The sequence below is a fragment of the Lagenorhynchus albirostris genome, chromosome 10, assembly GCF_949774975.1.
Source record: "Lagenorhynchus albirostris chromosome 10, mLagAlb1.1, whole genome shotgun sequence".
NCBI classification, from domain to species: domain Eukaryota; kingdom Metazoa; phylum Chordata; class Mammalia; order Artiodactyla; family Delphinidae; genus Lagenorhynchus; species Lagenorhynchus albirostris.
This window is the reverse complement of record NC_083104.1, coordinates 42,028,207-42,049,648: the sequence shown is the minus strand read 5'-3', so window position 1 is coordinate 42,049,648 and position 21,442 is coordinate 42,028,207. Positions and strand designations below refer to the sequence as shown.

General features: G+C 40.6%; 1 protein-coding gene and 1 long non-coding RNA gene across 4 annotated transcripts in view; one reads left to right on the top strand and one right to left on the bottom strand.

Annotated features, from left to right (window-relative positions):
• LARS2 (leucyl-tRNA synthetase 2, mitochondrial) overlaps positions 1–21,442 on the top strand; it is a 271,915-nt gene that overhangs the window by 201,744 nt on the left and 48,729 nt on the right. For all 3 annotated transcript variants that reach the window (XM_060162179.1, XM_060162177.1, XM_060162178.1), the window contains 4 exons: positions 7,638–7,745; positions 8,935–9,094; positions 17,263–17,367; positions 20,167–20,282. In XM_060162179.1, coding sequence (XP_060018162.1) covers positions 7,638–7,745; positions 8,935–9,094; positions 17,263–17,367; positions 20,167–20,282 — 489 coding nt within the window. The remainder of the gene's footprint in view (positions 1–7,637; positions 7,746–8,934; positions 9,095–17,262; positions 17,368–20,166; positions 20,283–21,442) is intronic.
• LOC132527093 (uncharacterized) overlaps positions 15,929–21,442 on the bottom strand; it is an 84,744-nt gene continuing 79,230 nt past the window's right edge. Inside the window, exon 4 of the long non-coding RNA XR_009542854.1 lies at positions 15,929–15,950. This is a non-coding gene — a long non-coding RNA (uncharacterized LOC132527093). The remainder of the gene's footprint in view (positions 15,951–21,442) is intronic.

The window sequence follows — 21,442 nt, the reverse complement described above, 5'->3', positions numbered from 1 at the left end:
TGGATCAAAAAAGACCTTGCTGCGATTTATGTCAAACACTGTTCTTCCTATGTTTTCCTCTAAGAGTTGTATAGTGCCTGGTCTTACGTTTAGGTCTCTAATCCATTTTGAGTTTATTTTTGTGTGTGGTGTTAGGGAGTGTTCTAATTGCATTCTTTTACATCTAGCTGTCCAGTTTTCCCAGCACCACTTATTGAAGAGACTGTCTTTTCTCCATTGTATATCCTTGCCTCCTTTGTCATAGGTTAGTTGACCATAGGTGCGTGGGTTTACCTCTGGGCTTTCTATCCTGTTCCATTGATCTATATTTCTGTTTTTGTGCCAGTGCCATATTGTCTTGATTACTGCAGCTTTGTAGTATAGCCTGAAGTCAGGGAGTCTGATTCCTCCAGCTCCATTTTTTTCCCTTAAGACTGCGTTGGCTATTCGGGGTCTTTTGTGTCTCCATACAAATTTTAAGATTTTTTGTTCTAGTTCTGTAAAAAATGCCATTGGTAATTTGATAGGGATTGCATTGAATCTGTAGATTGCTTTGGGTAGTATAGTCATTTTCACAATATTGATTCTTCCAATCCAAGGACATGGTATATCTCTCCATCCGTTGGTATCATCTTTAATTTCTTTCAACAGTGTCTTATAGTTTTCTGTATACAGGTCTTTTGTCTCCCTAGGTAGGTTTTTTCCTAGGTATTTTATTCTTTTTGTTGCAGTGGTAAATGGGAGTGTTTCCTTAATTTCTCTTTCAGATTTTTCATCTTTAGTATATAGGAATGCAAGAGATTTCTGTGCATTAATTTTGTATCCTGCAACTTTACCAAATTCATTGATTAGCTCTAGTAGTTTTCTGGTGGCATCTTTAGGATTCTCTATATATAGTATCATGTCATCTGCAAACAGTGACAGTTTTACTTCTTCTTTTCCAATTTGTATTCCTTTTCTTCTCTGATTGCCGTGGCTAGGACTTCCAAAACTATGCTCAATAATAGTGGCAAGAGTGGACGTCCTTGTCTTGTTCCTGATCTTAGAGGAAATGCTTTCAGTTTTTCACCATTGAGAATGATGTTTATTGTGGGCTTGTCGTATATGGCCTTTATTATGTTGAGGTAGGTTCCGTCTATGTCTACTTTCTGGAGAGGTTTTATCCTAAATGGGTGTTGAATTTTGTCAAAAGCTTTTTCTGCATCTATTGAGATGATCGTATGGTTTTGGTTTTCTTTTCTTTTTTTTTTTTTTTGCCGTACATGGGCTTCTCACTGGTGTGGCCTCTCCCGTTGAGGAGCACAGGCTCCGGATGCACAGGCTCAGCGGCCATGGCTCACGGGCCTAGCCGCTCCGCAGCATGTGGAATCTTCCCGGATGGGGGCACGAACCCGTGTCCCCTGCATCAGCAGGCAGACTCTCAACCGCTGCACCACCAGGGAAGCCCAATCATATGGTTTTTATTCTTCAATTTCTTAATATGGTGTATCACATTGATTGATTTGAGTATATTGAAGAATCCTTGCATCCCTGGGATAAATCCCACTTGATCATGGTGTATGATCCTTTTAATGTGTTGTTGGATTCTGTTTGCTAGTATTTTGTTGAGGATTTTTGCATCTATATTCATCAGTGACATTGGTCTGTAATTTTCTTTCTTTGTAGTATCTTTGTCTGGTTTTGGTATCAGGGTGATGGTGGCCTTATAGAATCAGTTTGGGAGTGGTCCTTCCTCTGCAATTTTTTGGAAGAGTTTGAGAGGATGGGTGTTAGCTCTTCTCTAAATGTTTGATAGACTTCACCTGTGAAGCCATCTGGTCCTGGACTTTTGTTTGTTGGAAGATTTTTATCACAGTTTCAATTTCGTGACTTGTGATTGGTCTGTTCGTATTTTCTGTTTCTTCCTGGTTCAGTCTTAGGAGGTTATACCTTTCTAAGAATTTGTCCATTTCTTCCAGGTTGTCCATTTTATTGGCATAGAGTTGCTTGTAGTAGTCTCTTCAGATGTTTTGTATTTCTGCGGTGTCTGTTGTAACTTCTCCTTTTTCATTTCTAATTTTATTGATTTGAGTCCTCTCCCTCTTTTTCTTGATGAGTCTGGCTAATGGTTTATCAATTTTGATTATCTTCTCAAAGAACCAGCTTTTAGTTTTATTGATCTTTGCTATTGTGTTCTTTGTTTCTATTTCATTTATTTCTGCTCTGATCTTTATGATTTCTTTCCTTCTGCTACCTTTGGGTTTTGTTTGTTCTTCTTTCTCTAGTTCCTTTAGGTGTAAGGTTAGATTGTTTATTTGAGATTTTTCTTGTTTCTTGAGGTAGGCTTGTATATAGCTATAAACTTCCCTCTTAGAATTGCTTTTGCTGCATCCCGTAGGTTTTGGATTGTTGTGTTTTCATTGTCATTTGTCTCTAGGTGTTTTTTGATTTCCTCTTTGATTTGTTCAGTGATCTCTTGGTTATTTAGTAACGTACTGTTTAGCCTCCACGTGTTTATGTTTTTACATTTTTTCCCCTGTAATTGATTTCTAATTTCATAGCGTTGTGGTCAGAAAAGATGCTTGATATGATTTCAATTTTCTTAAATTTACTGAGGCTTGATTTGTGACCCAAGATGTGATCTATCCTGGAGAATGTTCCGTGCGCACTTGAGAAGAAAGTGTAAACTGCTGTTTTTGGATGGAATGTCCTATAAATATCAATTAAATCTATCTGGTCTATTGTGTCATTAAAGCTTGTGTTTCCTTATTAATTTTCTGTTTGGATGATCTGTCCATTGGTGTAAGTGAGGTGTTAAAGTCCCCCACTATTATTGTGTTACTGTCAATTTCCTCTTTTATAGCTGTTAGCAGTTGGCTTATGTATTGAGGTGCTCCTATGTTGGGTGCATATGTACTTATAATTGTTATATCTTCTTCTTGGATTGATCCCTTGATCATTATGTAATGTCCTTCCTTGTCTCTTGTAACATTCTTTATTTTATCTGATATGAGTATTGCTACTCCAGCTTTCTTTTGATTTCCATTTGCATGGAGTATCTATTTCCATCCCCTCACTTTCAGTCTGAATGTTTCCCTTGGTCTGAAGTGGGTCTCTTGTAGACAGCATATATACGGGTCTTGTTTTTGTATCCATTCAGCAAGCCTGTGTCTTTTGGTTGGAGCATTTAATCCATTCACGTTTAAGGTAATTATCGATATGTATTTTCATATTTCCATTTTCTTAATTGTTTTGGGTTTGTTTTTATAGGTTCTTTTCTTCTCTTGTGTTTCCCACTTAGAGAAGTTCCTTTAGCATTTGTTGTAGAGCTGGTTTGGTGGTGTGGAATTCTCTTAGCTTTTGCTTGTCTGTAAAGCTTTTGATTTCTCTGTCTAATCTGAATGAGACCCTTGCCGGGTAGAGTAATCTTGGTTATAGTTTCTTCCCTTTCATCACTTTAAGTATATCCTGCCACTCCTTTCTGGGCTGCAGAGTTTCCACTGAAAAATCAGCTGATAACCTTATGGGGATTCCTTTGTATGTTATGTTTTGTTTTTCCCTTGCTGCTTTCAATAATTTTTCTTTGTCTTTAATTTTTGCCAGTTTGATTACTATGTGTCTCAGCGTGTTTCTCCTTGGGTTTATCCTGTATGGGACTCTCTGTGCTTCCTGGACTTAGATGGCTATTTCCTTTCCCATGTTAGGGAAGGTTTCGACTATAATCTCTTCAAATATTTTCTCTGGTCCTTTCTCTCTCTATTCTCCTTTTGGGACCTCCATAATGCGAATGTTGTTATGTTAAATGTTGTCCCAGAGGTCTCTTAGGCTGTCTTCATTTCTTTTCATCCTTTTTTCTTTATTCTGTTCCACAGCAGTGAATTCCACCATTCTGTGTTCCATGTCCCTTATCCGTTCTTCTGCCTCAGTTATTCTGCCGTCAATTCCTTCTAGTGTATTTTTCATTTCAGTTATTGTGTTGTTCATCTCTATTTGTTTGTTCTTTAATTCTTCCAGATCTTTGTTAAACTTTTCTTTCATCTTCTCAATCTTTGCCTCCATTTTTTTTGCCAGGTCCTGGATCATGTTCACTATCATTATTGTGAATTCTTTTTCTGGAAGGTTTCCTATCTCCACTTCATTTAGTTGTTTTTCTGGGGTTTTATCTTGTTCCTTCATCTGGTACATAGCCCTCTGCCTTTTCATCTTGTCTATCTTTCTGTGAATGTGGTTTTTGTTCCACAGGCTGCAGGATTGTAGTTCTTCTTGCTTCTGCTGTCTACCCTCTGGTGGATGAGGCTATCTAAGAGGCTTGTGCAAGTTTCCTGATGGGAGGGACTGGTGGTGGGTAGAGCTGGCTGTTGCTTTGGTGGGCTGAGCTCAGTAAAACTTAAATTCACTTGTCTGCTGATGGATGGGGCTGGGTTCCCTCCCTGTTGGTTGTTTAGCCTGAGGCGACCCAACACTGAAGCCTACCCGGTCTCTTTGGTGGGGCTAATGGCAGACTCTGGGAAGGCTCATGCCAACGAGTACTTCCCAGAACTTCTGCTGCCAGTGTCTCCACGGTGAGCCACAGTCATCCCCTGCCTGTGAGACCCTCCAACACTAGCAGGTAGGTCTGGTTCAGTCTCTTATGGGGTCACTGCTCCTTCCGCTTGGTCCCAGTGAGCACACTACTTTGTGTGTGCCCTCCAAGAGTGGAGTCTCTTTTTCCCCCAGTCCTGTCAAAGTCCTGCAGTCGGATCCCACTAGCCTTCAAAGTCTGATTCTCTAGGAATTCTCCTTCCGTTGCCAGACCCACAGATTGGGAAGCCTGACGTGGGGCTCAGAACCTTCACTCCAGTGGGTGGACTTCTGTGGTATAAGTGTTCTCCAGTCTGTGAGTCACCCACCCAGCAGTTATGGAATTTGATTTTATTGTGATTGTGCCCCTCCTACCATCTCATTGTGGCTTCTCCTTTGTGTTTGGATGTGGGGTATTATTTTTGGTGAGTTCCAGTGTCTTCCCATCGATGATTGTTCAGCAGTTTGTTGTAATTCTGGTGTTCTTGCAAGAGGGAATGAGAGCACGTCCTTCTACTCCACCATCTTGAACCAATCTCGTTGCTCTGACTTTTTTTTTTTGAGGTATAGTTGATTTACAATATTATGTTAGTTTCAGGTATATAATGTAGTGATTGAAAATTTTTATAGATTAGACTCCATTCATAGTTATTATAAGATACTGGCTATATTCCTTGGGCAGTACAATATATCCTTGTAGCTTATTTATTTTATACATAATAGTTTGTACCAAAAGAAAGCCACTTTAATTGAAGTAATGAACAGTCAGGAACCTGAAGCAGGACTTTTACCACCTTCTCAAAAGTCAGTTTTCACTCAGGCAAATACTGAAACATAATGGTCCTTTTGGGCAACTTAGTTGACCCATAAAGCATTTTGTATATCCTATGGAAAGCCATCTCAGAAGCACAGATGTTGGAATATATGTATGGCATTGACACATGTTGATCTGCTTATTTTACTTAAAACTAGCAACTCTGGTTTTCCTTGATCCTGCCCTGGGAGATTGGGCGGTACTGTTTCATCAACATCATGAATTGGCTTAAGCATAGGTCATGCTGAATTATGAAGTTTCAAAACTTACCTAAAATATTTCTGAATCTTTGTCATCAGCTATTTGGTTTTTGTGGATCTCCTTTCCAAATGACCAGGTAGACTATAAAATACCCACGGTTTCTAATTAATGACATTTCCTCATAAAAAACGTTTTTATCTTTCGTGATTAATGGTCCGGAAATGGGAGAACCCTAGAATCATTTTGTTGAAGATGACCTATAAACATGAGCTGGGTAGTTGGGTCTCTGCATGAGGATTATGCCAAGTGTCACACAGCTAGGTTCCTATTGGTAGCAAAAAGGAAGGGGACCTGCCTTTACTGAGCCTTAGTGTGACGTTGCGTTAAAAGGACAGCTTGAGCTCTTCACTGAGGCTTTCCAGTGCTCTCCTTTTCCAATTTTGCACACACGTCTGGTTTCTATTTTAATATTAGTGTAACTCCGTTCCCTCTTTCCTTTGCTTTTCTCTCAAGATTGACAGCCCCATGGCAGGAAGGCTCACCCTGTTACTGACTGGTCATTGCACCCTACTGTGGGCTGGGCAGGCACTCTTTAGTTGCTTCTTTTCCCTTCCTTTCTTTTCTTTTTGGAGCTTTTCTTTCCTCACCCACCCACTTCCTATGACTTTCCTTCTCCTCTGTGGTCCACCCCCCAAATCTTTTATACCTCTCCCTACTTTTCACTCTGTTACTTTTCTTCCCTACCCTCCCACTATTTTTCTTTTCCCTTGATTCATTTCCACAACCCGTGTCCCATCTTCTTTGATGCTAATAGCATTTGGCATTGCAGTTTGATCAGTTACCCAACAAATAGCAGCAGGCTCCATGTGTGCATTATTTAAACTTCATTTTAGGGACTCTGGCACATCCTGCTTTGTGTATGCCCCAGTCTTCAATGCCTAGATGAGGTCCTTGTGTTTAGTGTTGGGGAATTAATACATTCCTGGGAATAAACAAATGAATGAACACATTGCTGGTCAACTTGATGGTGTCCATAATCCACAATTTCTGCCTCAGAAGAAATTTCTGGATCTTGAAACTTGCAGGCTCTCCCGAGTAAATGAGAATGGATGGATAGATAGATGACAAGTGTAAAAAATGCTCTGCGTTGTTTATCACATGATAGAGTAAGTCTCTGCCCTGTAGACAAAAGAATGCAGTTAGTAAGGTCTGGGTTTTAGTCCTGGCTTGTCCTTTCCTGCAGGCTTGCATGAGAAAGCTATACGCTTTCTCAGTGTGGGTTCATTAATCTGAAAGTGAGCTACCTTACCCGGAGTGTGTGAGAAGAGATGTGTGTAAAAGCACTTTATGAATTACAAAACACTACACGAATAAAGCATCGTTATGTTGCCTGTATTAGTCATAATACAATTAGGAATTTAAAATTGGACTCTTATTATAAATATATGATTTACTTTTAAACTTATTTGTTGAAAGAATGTATCTCATCTTCAAATAAAGGGATGGCATGACCTTGAGACCATAGAGAATAGTTTATTGAAAAGCCTCCCTTTTGTAGGATTTTAGGATTAAAATTAGACGATGAAAATAAATGTGTGCTTTTAATAGTAAATGTTACACAAATCAATGTGATGGTTTCCCTTATGCTAATTTTTATTTTTTAAATAAACGTATAATGTTCTATATATGATACAGCTGAGTTGTAGAATAGCCATACCTGTGAATGACTTATCTTAGGGTTTAAAAATTCATAAACTTGAACTTCTTTTGTTTAGGTCCCAGACTGTGGAGGAGAATGCACTAACCACATCCATCAAAGATGTTAATCATGGTCTCTCCTTGTTAATTTTCTTCTCTCTCTGAAACCTTGGCCCACTCAAAATAGAGAAGTGAGTGAAACCCATCTCACTAAATTGAGTCATGATGAGTGCATCTGTGTGACCTTTGCTGGGCCTCTCTGATTGACAAGTGAAGAAGAAAAGGGCTAAATCCTGAACCTCCTTCAGTGTCCCCAGTTCTCCCACCTTAGCGAGCCCCAGATCACTTGCTTTGTCTTAAGTAAGCTGTGTGCTTCTACCTCTCCGTTCTCCTTTCATTCCTACAGCCCATGCAGGACGCGCTGGCAGACCTTCCGGAATGGTACGGAATAAAAGGCATGCAGGCCCACTGGATCGGGGACTGTGTGGGCTGCCATTTGGACTTCACATTAAAGGTGATCGAGCAAGAGCATCTCCAGCAATTAATGCTCAGAAACCCCCTTCTGCATTTTTAGAACTCTTTGAAGAAACCAGCAACTTGAGACTCTGCAACAATGCTATCCAGTAGAAAGATACTGAGAGTCACATATGTAATTTCAAATTTTCTAGTAGCCACATTTTTTAAAGTGCAAAGAAACAGGTGAAATTAATTTTAATAACATTTTATTTAACTCGTTACATCCAAAATTTTCATTTCAAGATGTGATCACATTGTAGGCCTTTGCTTCTTCACCAGGGTGAGGGATGCGGGTCTCTGAGCCACCTGGCTACTGTATGTGGAATGTCTTCTGTATTCTCTCCCTTGCCCAATATTTTATCTTGAAAGTGTTTCCACCTCCATTCCTGGACCCACCTGAAAATAAGACATCTCCGGAGGGAACACTCTCAGTCCTGCAGGTACAGGGCCATGTGGCTGTGCCTCTGAGGCCCCAGGCCTGGCTCCATAGGTGACACCTAATTGGCACTCAGTCCATAGTGTGGACTTTTAGTTCTGGGCCCCAAGCGCTTCGCACATCATTGGCACTTTGTGAGCACATTTGAATGTGTGAACAAAGGAGGATCTGGCCTCTCTGTGTCCTCTGTGTCTGTCACATAGTTGGCATTCAGTTGGTGCCTAATGTTTGACTCTTCCTTGAAAGGCATTTAACCAGCCCTAGGAGCACTCATTCTTGAGCTCAGCTCAGGCTGTCCTTTCTTTCCTATTCAAAATGGAATTAGCCTCAGTGTCTTTTTCTGGTTAGAAATGTTGATGCCTTTATTTGTAACTTAAATCCTGGAGGAAAGTATAGCTCCTTTCTCAGGACGAATAACATTGACAATTATTATTGATTTGTGAACAAAGGAGCCAAGAACCGGGGAAGGCATCCTTCTGAGCATGCTTTGACCCCCTTTGATTTGGGGCCCCCAAGTACGCCTGGTTGTGGGCACTGGGGAGGCCTCCTGAAAGAGGAGCTGTGACCCTCTTCTCTCTTGCCCTTTCTGCCCCTGCCAGGGACCACCTCAGGTCCCCACATCCCTGTGGCTATGGTCAGAAGCTGTCACCACTATCTGGGATTGGGGAGGGGTGGGAGGAAGGGATATGGCTGGGGAGCACAGCAGCCCAGAGGGAGGACTGAGGAAATGACTCTGCTTCCCCCCTGCCAGGTTGATGGGCAAGTCACAGGAGAAAAGCTGAGCGCCTACACGGCCACCCCCGAGGCCATTTACGGCACCGCCCACGTGGCCATCTCTCCCAGCCACAGACTCTTACATGGGCACAGCTCTCTGAAGGAAGCCTTTCGGAAGGCTCTCATCCCTGGCAAAGGTGAGTTGGCAAGTTAAGGTTAAGACGGGGGCATTATGCCTTATGTTTCACAGAGTTCACGGTCCTTTCACATTTGTCATCTTGTGTGATCTGTTATTCTCCTTGGCCTAACTTTTCATGTTTTGATTTTAAAACATGAGGATCAAAAAGAACTTTGAAAATGTTAAGTTACTTTGAGTTACTAGTTTGTCCGCTTCTTAAGTTTTTGTTTGAAAGCTCAACTCTTTCCCTTTAAATATAATCTAGATTTAAAGCTCTTTTCTGATAGGAATAGAATCTGGTACTTAACTTATAATTTTATCATCAAATAAAACTATACTGACAGGGACAGGAAGGAAGCCAGTGACAATTAAAGGAAACATTTCAATAACTTAATTTTAGTATCTTTAAGAATTCACACAGTGATCTGAGCAGACAAGCAGAGTCCTGCTCAATACAGGTCTTAAATGAGTGGATCAAGCTGACCTAGAATTGGCATAGCAGGTGTTGGTCAGTGAGGATTGGGAAGTGCCTATGCATTAGTCAGTATTCCAGGGTTGCAAGCAACAGAATCCATCTCTGGCTAACCCAGGGGAAGAGGGGAACATACTGGAAAGCCGTGGGGAAGAACCAGTCTGGAAGAGGACTTGGACCAGACAGCCATGGGGGTTTGGGCAGTAGGAACTAATAGTGTCTTGCATAGCACTGACTGAGTGAATCTGCTCTCACCTCGCCCTCAGTGCTTGGGGCACTTGGTTTGAGATTCCTGTTGCAGAGAAGGGTGTTCACTTGGTATAACTGGGGACGCTGGCCTTTTTGTTGGCCAAGGGAAGGCCAGGCACCTTCCTTGATAGACCAACAAGACTGTCATCAGTGAGGAAGGGGTAGCTTTCTGAAACTCAGAGGCTCTTCCCAGAGGAAGGGGATATGATCCTGGGCAGGCGAAAAGAACTCACCTGTCATTTAGAAGTAGGTCTCCAGAGAAATGTAAAATTTCTGTAAAAATCTCAGCCTCCTTCACTTTTCATAGACTATAAACTTCAACCCAAAAGCACACCATCTGAATTATTGGAGGTCTATTTAAATTATTTGATTAATAAAATTTTTTGAATGGTGGCATAAAGTTTTATTTTTTTAATTGCTATTCTTAAAATAGTCAGAATGAAAGATTTCCTGATCACATTGGAAAGATAAACAATGTCATCCCAGCTTATCTCTGCTTAGGACTTCTAATTGTTTACTTAACAACATCAATATTCAGATCAGTTAATACTTACTGAGAGCCTGCTACATACTGAGCACTTGGGGACGCATAGATGGCCGTTCACAGTCCTGTCTTCGGGGGGCGGAGGCAGGGTCATAGCAGAGGAGACCCAGATGCATATGTAATTCACTGGCACAGGACAGATATCACTTGGTTTCATCTCTTTTGTTGTTGTATATTGAAATGGAGAAAAGACTCTTAAGATTTCAGTGTGTGCTTATAAAGTCCAGTAGCTATCTCTCTCAGTTTTATTTTCCACGTATTCAAAAGAAAGATTGGATTGTTTTCAACTGTTTAGTTTAAAGGGAAAACTTGTTGTTTTTACTTTCATGAGCATTTTGAGATTCCTTGAGGGCTATGTTGGTTGAATAATATCTAAAATTGAAAAACTGAAAAATATAAACATCTGGCCTTAGATTTTTTTCCCATGGTTAATTTGGGGACACAAATTAAAATGAAGTAATAGCAATAGAGGATTAACTAGCCAATAAGTTACAAAAGATAGAGTTCCTGACATGAAAGACACTATATAAATCCAAAACATTTTCATATGTAAGAAATTAAGAAATGATTTTAGCATATGCAGAGAGCAATGTTTTCATGATCATTTGGATATCAGCAGATCTGACTTGGCCTCGTTATTTCCTTTGTTCTCCCCTCTTTTTAGTAATGTCTGAAATAATTACAAATGGAACACTACACTTGGCTCTAAATTTTCTGATTCTAATTTTCAGAATGGAAATATTCTTTTTGCAGATGTCAGTTTATTCAAAGTCTCTAGATTAATTTGCATGTCAAGTCTCTGGATGTTGACATGTAGAATCAGTCATTTATGGCCAGTACAGTGCTAGAGTGTAATGCAGTTTTCCCAATGAATTAAAATTACCATATGAATATGGATTTATGCCTCCTTTGGCCTTTGAGGTCACATTTTAAACCTGAACATCTTATCACTAGTGTCATTTACCATTGCCATGTGGCTCAAATCAGGCAAGCAGCTTGGTTTTCCCTCAAATGTCCAGTTTTGAGGATAACTAATGTTAGAGCAGTAACTGCTGCAAGTCATGGCAGCACACAGTTGTGACTGAATATATTACTTGCACAAGTTTAAATTCTCAAACATGAGTTCCTGCAGTTGCTAAGTTGATTTCTGCATATTGTCTCCTGAGTTGGCACAAGATGATCAAGGTTCTGATCCCAGATCCATCCTATGACTTAAGGATGGTCATTTCACCTTTGTAAGTTGAGTTTTCTCTGCAGCGCAGGTGATGAGGCTATCAGGCAAGGTGGGGTGGAGCGCTTGGTGGGAACAGAAGGAGCCCTGAGGGGTCTGAGGAGGAGGGTGACACATGTGGACAGGGTGATGCTTGAGTCGCAGAGTAGAGGCAGGAGAGCTGGCTTACCCCATTAGTTAGGGTGAGAGATGGTGAAGACCCTAGAACAGTGGCCATCAGAATGGAGGGGTGAGAACAGCTCTGAGAAGTATTTGGAAGGCTCCTGGGACAACTCCCTGATTTCTGGCCTGGCCGACTGGGTTGCTGATATTACTGACTAAATGTACGGTTTTTGCTCAGCATACTATAATTGGCACAGATTCCTTTAAGAGAGCAAAAATTAAGGTCCTTCTCTATACAGTTCTTGAAATTGAGTGTATTTCCATAATCATTGGCATTGCCTCCTTTTCTCAGCTGACCGCCTCTGATTTAAGTCATGTTATGTAAGCTGTGACTTGATAGGAACTAGAAACCATAAAAAGCATCAATAGGGAAATATCATCAGAGTTCTAGAAGCGGTTCTGACATTTCCTGGAGCCTTTTCTTACATTCCTAATATTAAAATATGCAAACCCTGGGGCTTTGGAACCACACATTTCAGCTCTGAGTCACCAGTGGTCTACACAATGTATTTTTTGCCAAAAGGGTAAATGAGGTCTCCCTAATGGGTGACTTAGAAACCCTGTTGTTATTGACACATTAGAGAGAAGCCCCAGAGCACTGAATAATTTATTGCTCCCTATTGTCTTGCCCCGTCTCCATTGATTCAGCATGGGGGTGGGACAAAGGGTAAGGAACAGAATCCTGTGGATAATAGTTTATTCTCAATCAAACTGCTCCTACTAGCATCCTTTCAGCACATGTTAATAGATACTGTGTGGAGGAAAGCTTCCGTGCTCAGGTAACCTGGAATAAAGCAAAAATAAATAGGTTTCTTTGCTTCTGGACTTTTTAGTGCCTTCGCTGTGCTAACGTGCACTGTGACTGTCTACGAGGGGACGTCATGCAGCTCTCCTCATGCTTACTTGACCAGAGGACCCTGTTTCCACAGAGCATCCCTGGGACCTAGTTGCAAGCAGCACTGCTTTGCTGAGTTATGAACAGAGACTTTGGTCTGTTTTTCCATGGGGCGTGAAAGACCTGCCTTTTTTGCAGTGGGGGCCCTGAGAGCAGAGGGCAGCTTCTTGACTGGAATGTTTCCTTTGTAATTACTAACTATTAAGTTAGTAATCCTTTGTATCTTCTAAAGCATTTAGCTATGACTTAACCCCTGTATGAACTGCTTCAGTTACTTGGGATTTCTCCTTGGCTTCCTGCTTCGTGTCACCAGCACATGACTAATGAGAAATGTGGAGAATGCTAGGCCTGGCCAAGAACTTTTTTCTAATTGAAAAACTGTCATAATAGACCTTTTATGTGGGAAAATGGAGAAAAATTCAACCCTTTAATGCAAGTACTCTACTTGTTTTTCATATTTTTCTTGTAATGACTTTATTGAGATATAATTCACATATCATAAAATTCACCCATTTAAAATGTGCAATTCAATGGTTTTTAGTATATCTACAGAGTTTTACAACCATCACCACTGTCAATTTTAGGACATTTTTATCATCCCCCAAAGAAATCCCATACCCTCTAGCAGTCACCCCCATTCCTCCTATTTCCCCCAGCCCCAGGCAGCCACTAATCTACTTTCTTTCTACATAAACTTTGCTGTTCTGGACATTTCATATAAATGGACTCATATGATATTTGTTCTTTTGTGACTGGCTTCTTTCATATAGTATAATGTTTTCAAGGTTCATCCATGTTGTAGTCAGTACTTCATTCCTTTTTATTTCAGAATATTCCATTGTATATACCAGATTTTATTTATCCATTCATCAGTTGATGGACATTTTGTTTCTTTCCACTTTCCAGCTAGCTGCTATGAACATTCGTTCAGATTTGGGCCAACCCAATATCTAGGAGTAGAGTTGTTGGGTCTTATGGTAATTCTATTTTTAACTGGTTGAGGAACAATCAGACTTTTTTAAAACAGCTGCTCTATTTTACATTCCCAGCAGCAGTACATGGGGGTTCCAGTTTCTCCACATCTTTGCCTACACTTGTTATTGTCTGTCTTTTTTATTATGGTCATGCTGGTGAGTGTGAAGCATTATCTCATTGTGGTTTTGATTTGCATTTACCTGATGGCTAATGGTATTGAGCATCTTTTCACATGCTTATTGGCCATTTATATATCTTCCTTAGAGAATCATCTGTTCAGATCATCTGCCCATTTTTTAATTTAGTTGTCTTTATTATTGTAATAATTTTTTATGCTAGATACAAGTTTCTTATCAGATATATGATTTACAAAAATGTTCTCCAGTTCTGTGGGTTTTCTTTTCACTTCCTTGATGGTGCCCTTTGAAACACAGAAGTTTTAAATTTTGTTAAAGTCCAATTTATCTACTTTTTCTTTTGTTTTTGATTTTGGTGTCATATCTAAGAAACCATTGCCTAATCAAAGACACAAAGATTTATACCTATGTTTCTTCTAAGAGTTTTATGGTTTTAGATCCTATATTTAGGTCTTTAATCCATTTTTAAATTAAGTATAATTTTTATATATAGCAAAGATAGGAGTTCAACTTTGTTCTTTTGTATGTGTCATAAATCTTTTAAATTCGTGTTCCTGCACACACTTATCTTAAAAATCAGACTGATTCTATCTTTATTTTTTGGTTTTTACTTAATGTGATATCAGAAAATATTTCTTTGTTTTTAGGCAGGCTTCCCAATTTTTTTTTAATCCATACATAATATTCTGTCAACTCAAGTGTATCATAATATCCTAAATCTTCCCTATCATGTTGAACATTTGGCCTTTTTCATGTTTGGGCTATTATGGAGACAGCTCTTTGCCTCTATAGAATTACTTCCTTAGGAAACATCCCCAAGAGTGTGATTTTTTTGGTCAAAGTTTATGAACTCTTTTCTAGTTCTGTTTACAAGTTGCTTTAATTGGTTTCTGAAAGGGCTATATCAGTTTAGAGTGCTGTATTCAATGATATATGAATTTCAGTGCAACTTCACAAACAGTGATGGTACCCTTCTAAAAGTTTTTCTTAACTTACCAGGTGAAAAATAATAATACTTCAAAATTACTTTAATTTCCATCTCTCTTTATAAAAATTAATTTGTGTTTTTAAAAATCTAGGTGATATATGTATATTATGTGAAATTTCAGAGGGTACTAACAACAGCAATGACAGTAGCCTCCTTACCCAGCCACTTTTAATTTTGGGGGGAATTTGTTACTTAGGATATAAGTTCGATGGCTGTGACAGAGTCCTAGAAAAACAGTGACTAAAAGGACAGAAGTTTATTTCTTGCCCACGTGACATGTAGAGTGGGTATAACAAGTCTGCTTTGTGGGGTGGTTGGGGCCGAGGCTCTTTCTGTCTTCCTGCTCTGCCCCTCTAGGACGTTGCCCTTATCTGTGTGTTCCAGATTGTTCTACACTTCATCTGCGTCACAGTAAGAAGGTGGTGGGGGAAGAAGGGCAGCTCCTTCCCTTTGAGAGCTTGACCTGCAAGTTGCTTCTACACTTAACCCCATGGCCATACCCAGTGCAAGTGAAGCTGAGCAGTGCTGCCATTAGCTACGCAGTCATGTGTCCAACTAAACATTCTATTGCTGAATCAGAAGGAGAGACAGATATGGTGTCAACTGGCAGTCTGTTCCACCGCCGTTTCTCTGGTATAGACCGCCACATGTCTGTATAATATGCCTACACTGCTGTCTCTCCATTCACCAGTTCTAGACATTACCTAGTGACTTTTATTCTCACTCCACCACGCCTCACTGTCCATCCTCCTAATAACATACCATAATTGCAGAATTTGCAAATGTATACCTATTCTTTGAGAAGGGACCATATGGAATCAGAAATCTGGCTGTCCACTTTGAGGGTGTCAGCACTTCAGCAGCTCCAGCAGCAGGTGCCTTCCAGTCATGGTACCAGGGTGCTGGTTGAACCTCATCCCTGGAGACCCATTTGCATTGCATTTTCACCCTGTCCCCACCGTAACCCTGTCCTGTGCTTCCTGACACCCAAGGTGAAGGAAGATCGGAGCTGGCTTAGATGTTTACAGAGCCTATCTTTACCTCTCTGAAAAATAAATCCTAATTCCTAGGCTTTTTTTTTTTTTAAGGTTTTTCTGATGTGGACCATTTTTAAAGTCTTTATTGAATTTGTTACAATATTGCTTCTGTTTTATGTTTTGGTTTTTTGGCTGTGAGGCATGTGGGATCTTAGCTCCCCATCCAGGGATTGAACCCACACCCCCTGTGTTGGAAGGCGAAGTCTTAACCACTGGACCACCAGAGAAGTCCCCTAGGCTTATTTTAACTTTGGGGTTTGTAGAACATATTTTAGATAAATCTATATAAAGTCTTAAAACATAGCGGGTGTTAAATAGTAATAGTTCATAAATTATAACTAGTTAATTGCTTATGTTGCAGAAGTACAAATGAACTCACTAATTGTTTACCACCTCTCATCCCTTCGTCCTTTGGGAGTTTATTGGGGTCTTCATGCTTCCAGTCCTACATATATTCAGTGAAGATTCATGTGTGTATGGTTTATCTCACTGCTGCAGTAGTTGTAATAAGCTTCATTTAAGATGACACACTGTTTGGATAATTCCAAATTAAGTATTTTATTATGACCACATAAATATTGGTCACCTGAGCCAAATATACTATGATTACATTTTCCTTTTTATATAACTTTCTGTTTTTCCTGAAGTTCATGGTGTCCTCATTTTTTTAATTTGCTTTGTGTTCTTTGAATTTCTGACTGTCTTCCCACATCCTCCCAGAAGCTCTTTAAAACTCCTCTCAAGTTTTCTACATGTTCCACCCTGTCAGATAATCTATCCATCCCCTTTTTTTCCTGAAGATGCTTCCTGGGGCTCTCTGTCATGCTTAAATCTGACCTGGTCATCCTCCAGGCTTCTGCATATCTGTCATCCTGGGACTTCTCTCTGTCTCTGCTCTGCAAATGTCCCTACCCTCTTTTCTTTGTTGGATCCTCTGTTTCCTAGATCCCATGTCTGTCTCTTTCTTGATTTACCTCTTCCTTTTGCTGGATCACAACCTCTGGTATCTCCTTAGAAATGGTACATGGGAAGGAACTGTTTTGTCCTTGTATGTGTGGAAATCTCCTCTCTGTTCAGTCATTTTCTCCTTTCCTATCCACTTCCATCTTCAAGTGTTATAATTTAAAATTTCAGATATCTTTTAGTTTCACCATAGATAGATTGTTGTGCTTCTCATTCTTCTGTATACTTGAGGTACTTTTCAAAAGGAAAAGTGGGTGGTGGGATCATCTTTACTCCACCATCTGGAAAGTAAAAATGCCATTTTCATGTCTTTGGTTAGGAGTGCGAATGAATATTTTCATTTTTTTGTTTAATCTTTTGATTCTCCACTAGTGTGAATTATCTGTTAATACCTTCAAAGAACAAATTCTATAATAATTAGCACAAAAACACAGAAATTCTAAAGCTTATTTTTCTCACTTGTCTCCTCTGAGATTCAGATGGTGTTAGAGTCCCAGCAGACTGGCGTCCACAGTTGTTTGCTCTCATTTTCAGATTGCCTCACGCCCGTGACAGCTGTGAACATGCTCACCCAGCAGGAAGTCCCTGTTGTCATCTTGGCCAAAGCTGACTTTGAGGGCTCTCTGGATGCAAAAATAGGTAAGTAGCCATTAAAATGTAATCAGGATAGTGTACTTAGCAGGTTTAAGATCAAAATCCTAGCCTGGAAGAGCTGACTATATATTCCATGATCTGTTTTGCCTCTTTGTAAAAACGAATGTCCCTTCATTTCATCATCTCTTATTTAAGCATCATATTTTGAAAACATATCAAGTATATTGCATCTTGCTAGTTGCTACTGAGAATAATGAAAAATGTCTGGCCCATGGATTTTGCCAGTAGAGCTAGTTGGTGAGACTTGCCTATACAATGTGGGGAACCATACAACTCAGATGAAAATCCAATTTCAGAATTCATAGAACCAACAGCAACTGCTGAGATGGGCGTTCAAAGCACACATGATCGATGTGGGCTGGGTTTTTGGTGAAGGCTTTGTGGAGGAGGTGAACTTCAGCTATGCAAGAAAGGGATCGTGAAATAGCAGTAAAATCGAAGTCATATTTAGAGCTGTAAATTGGATTTCCTTGGCGGCCTTACTCATTCCTAAGAGTTCTAACCTCTCATCACCGAACAGGAAGTCTGGGATTGAACCAAGGTGTGAGATCTAATCATACCCCATCCAAGACCTGCCCTCAGGGTAGACCCGAGCAATCTCTACAGCTTTCCTGCTGTAGATTCCAGCCAGCCTCCAATGTGCCAGAACCTGCGGAGGAAGTTATTTCCACACTCTGTATCTCCTAGCACACAGAAGAAATAGCATTGCTTATTGAAATCATGGTTTTGCTCCCGATCCTCAGATCCTTCTTTGGCAAACTGATTTGAAGAAACATCCACACAGAAAACAGATATTAAGCCAACCAAGTCATTCTCCTCTGACAATTTAAACCTAGAAAGTATGTTCCTTAAAGGAAATGATTCCTTCTATTACTTTAATGCATTTTATAATTAGTAAAATTCATTAATACAACCAGCCAAGATAAACAGTAAAGGAAGCTCTTGTTGATGTGGCTTTTTTCCCTTTTTTTGTTGTTGTTGTTGTTTTAAAATATTTATTTATTTTGGCTGCGCTGGGTCTTAGTTGCGGCATGAGGGATCTTTTAATTGCGTCATGCAGACTTCTTAGTAGCCGCATGCAGACTCTTAGTTGTGGCCTGCAAACTCTTAGTTTCAGCATGCATGCAGGACCTAGTTCCCCACCAGGGATTGAACCTGGGCCCCCTGCACTGGGATTGCGGAGTCCTACCCACTGGACCACCAGGGAAGTCTCCCCTTTTGGTATTTTGAGTCAAAGTACTAACAGAATATTGAGAGTTCTGAAGGATAAGGGAAAGAGAAAAAGGAAAATCTGATTTTCTTGGGTATGCATGGAAAATCATTTTTCCTGTTGTCTTGATTTCCCACACTTCTGTAATTAATGTTTTGTGAATTATTGGCTCTTGGCCTTCCAAGAAGAACAGAAACAAAAGTAAACAAGAGTTAAAGTGGTGTTTTCACCATCTCACCTGCATGTTACAAATAGTTCACATTCTACTGAGCCCCACATGACCAACACAGTGGTCCAGAGTGGTCTTTATGTGATCAAATAAATTCTGTGGTTACAATGTCTCCATTCGAAGATTGCTCCTAGTTACTACAGACCACAAACTTTTGGAATGCAGTAAATGACTTTTTTCCCTTCTTGACCATGAACACTTTTCAGCAACCTTTATTGCTTGCCATTTGTCCTCACCCTTCAGTATCCTTCAAGTCCACTCTGAGAGTTTATTTGCTTCATTAGATGCTTTTCGTCCATAATCTCAGCTGGAACACTGCAGAACTTTCCATCATACCATGGAGTTTTCCATCTTACCAAGGAGCTTTAGAATGTGTGTCCCAAACATTAAATCACCCTTTTAGGGCAGCATTCCAGAGAGGTTGTTCATGGACATCTGACGTAAGCATTTTGTGTATTACCCTTAGTTTTATCTCTCTCAGTTGCTGCGTGATGTGTAGTGTCCACAAGGATGTCAGCAGTCTTGACAGCTGACCCTACAGCAGTTCTCAACCAGGGGTGATTTGCAGCAGGCAACATTTGGCAATTTTAGAAACATTTCTACTGGTAGAGACCAGGGATGCTCTTCAACGTCCTACAGCACACAGAACAGGCCCCCCAGCGAAGTTCAGAATGTCAGTAGGACCCAGGTTGAGAAACCCTGGCCTACAGAACCAACAACTAAAAAGCCTGTTTGTATTAATTAGCTGAAGCTGAAACAGCATGCCTTGGCCCTCTGGATGAGTGATTTACTTACATTCAACTCCATCTCCTCAAGGGCATATGTGGGTTGAAGAAGAAATGTCTGTTCAGAATGTACTGTTGCCTCTGGGAACAAAGCATAGTTTGAAGAAACACATTGGCCGGCTTTCCACTTACTGACCAAGCGGATTTTTCTGGGGCACTAGGAGCTGCTGGAGGAGTCAGCCCTGCTTCTCAAGAGAACTCCACTGCCCTGTGTCACTCAAAAGAGACACTTCCCCAGATGCTTGTGATTTACTATTTAAGTGACAGAAGCACCCAAAATTGTATATTTTAGAATTACAACTATTTTTTAAAAGAAACTAAGCAATGGAAAAAGACTTACGGGAAGTAGTGCCAATATGGTAAACTATTGTGTTAGGGTAGTGAGTTTCTCCAAGACTGTTCTCCATTTTCCCAATGAATATGATGTGGTTTTATAATTTCTGTGACTAAAATCTTTTAGAGTCTCCCTTGAGAAGCTAACGCTGAGTGTCAGTGCTGTCAATTATTTTGTGATTTGGCCATTTGCAAAGGAGACGTTTTGTGTTTCTTCCCCTAAACAGGAATTCCCAGCACCAGCTTAGAGGACACTGTCTTAGCCCAAACCCTGGGCCTGTCGTACTCTGAAGTCATTGAAACCATGCCAGATGGCACGGAGAGACTGAGCAGCTCTGCGGAGGTCGGTGCCTGTGGAGGTGGCCGAAGAACTTACTTATAAACTCAGGGCCTTGACATGAGCTTGATGACACATTTTCCTTTGGGTGCAAGTTACAACCTATCATTTCATTCATACCCACACTAACAGTCTTGCAGCCTCGTTTCTTAATCTATGAAAACAAAATAATATTCTTTTTCAAGATCTAAAAGCTTATCAGCTCCAAGTTGAACCTGATCCTAGGATAGTGTGGTTATCGAAGGATCTAAACTTTATTTTGTGAATCTTCTGCTTAAGAAAAATGACCTCTTCCAGGGAAACTGATTCCTTGGGACAGGTGACCAAAATTGGCTGTTCCTTTTAGAGATCTCTGTTCTCCCCAGATTACTGACTTATTCCCACCTAAAGTTTGACTCATTTTTAGAAATCAGCAGAGAAGTTTTGAGTCATGTTTATTTGGTCAAGGTTGTCTCTTGCTAGGTGGTAAGTCTGGCAGGATTTGAGCTCAGCCTTGATACCGAACTAGGCCAGAAATTATGATGGGAGAGGTAGGGTGAGGTGGGGAAGGGGGAAGTGGGAAATGGCTCAGACAGTGATTCTCAAACTTGAGCACACACCAGTATCACCTGGTGGCCTTGTTAGAACACAGATTCCCTGGCCCCCATCTGGAGATTCTGCTTCACAGTCCCTGATGCAACTGAAGAATTTGCATTTCTAACAAGTTTCCAGGTGATGCCACTACTGCTGCTGATCCAGGGACCACATTTTGAGAATCCCTGGGTTAGAACTTTGCCACCCAAAGTCTGGTCCCTGGACCAGCAGCGTTGGCATCACTTGTTAGAAGTATAGACTCTCAGACCCCACCTGGTCTAGTGAGAACCCCATGTGATTTGTGTGCACATTAAAGTTTGAGAGTTCTGGTTTAGAGCACTCTTTCTTAAACTTGGCTGCCCTTTGAGAACACCTGGAACGTTTTGAAAAATACTGATGCTTGAGTCCCACCCCAGATATTCTGATTTAATGGTTGAGGGGGTGGAGAGGACATGGATCGGACATCAGGAGAATTCAATGCTCCCCGGGTGATTCTAATGTGCAGTAGGGCCTGGGAACTCCTGGCTTAACACAGTGATTGCAACCCGGCCATGTCTCAGAATCACCCGGGGGATGCTTACTGGCCCCACCTG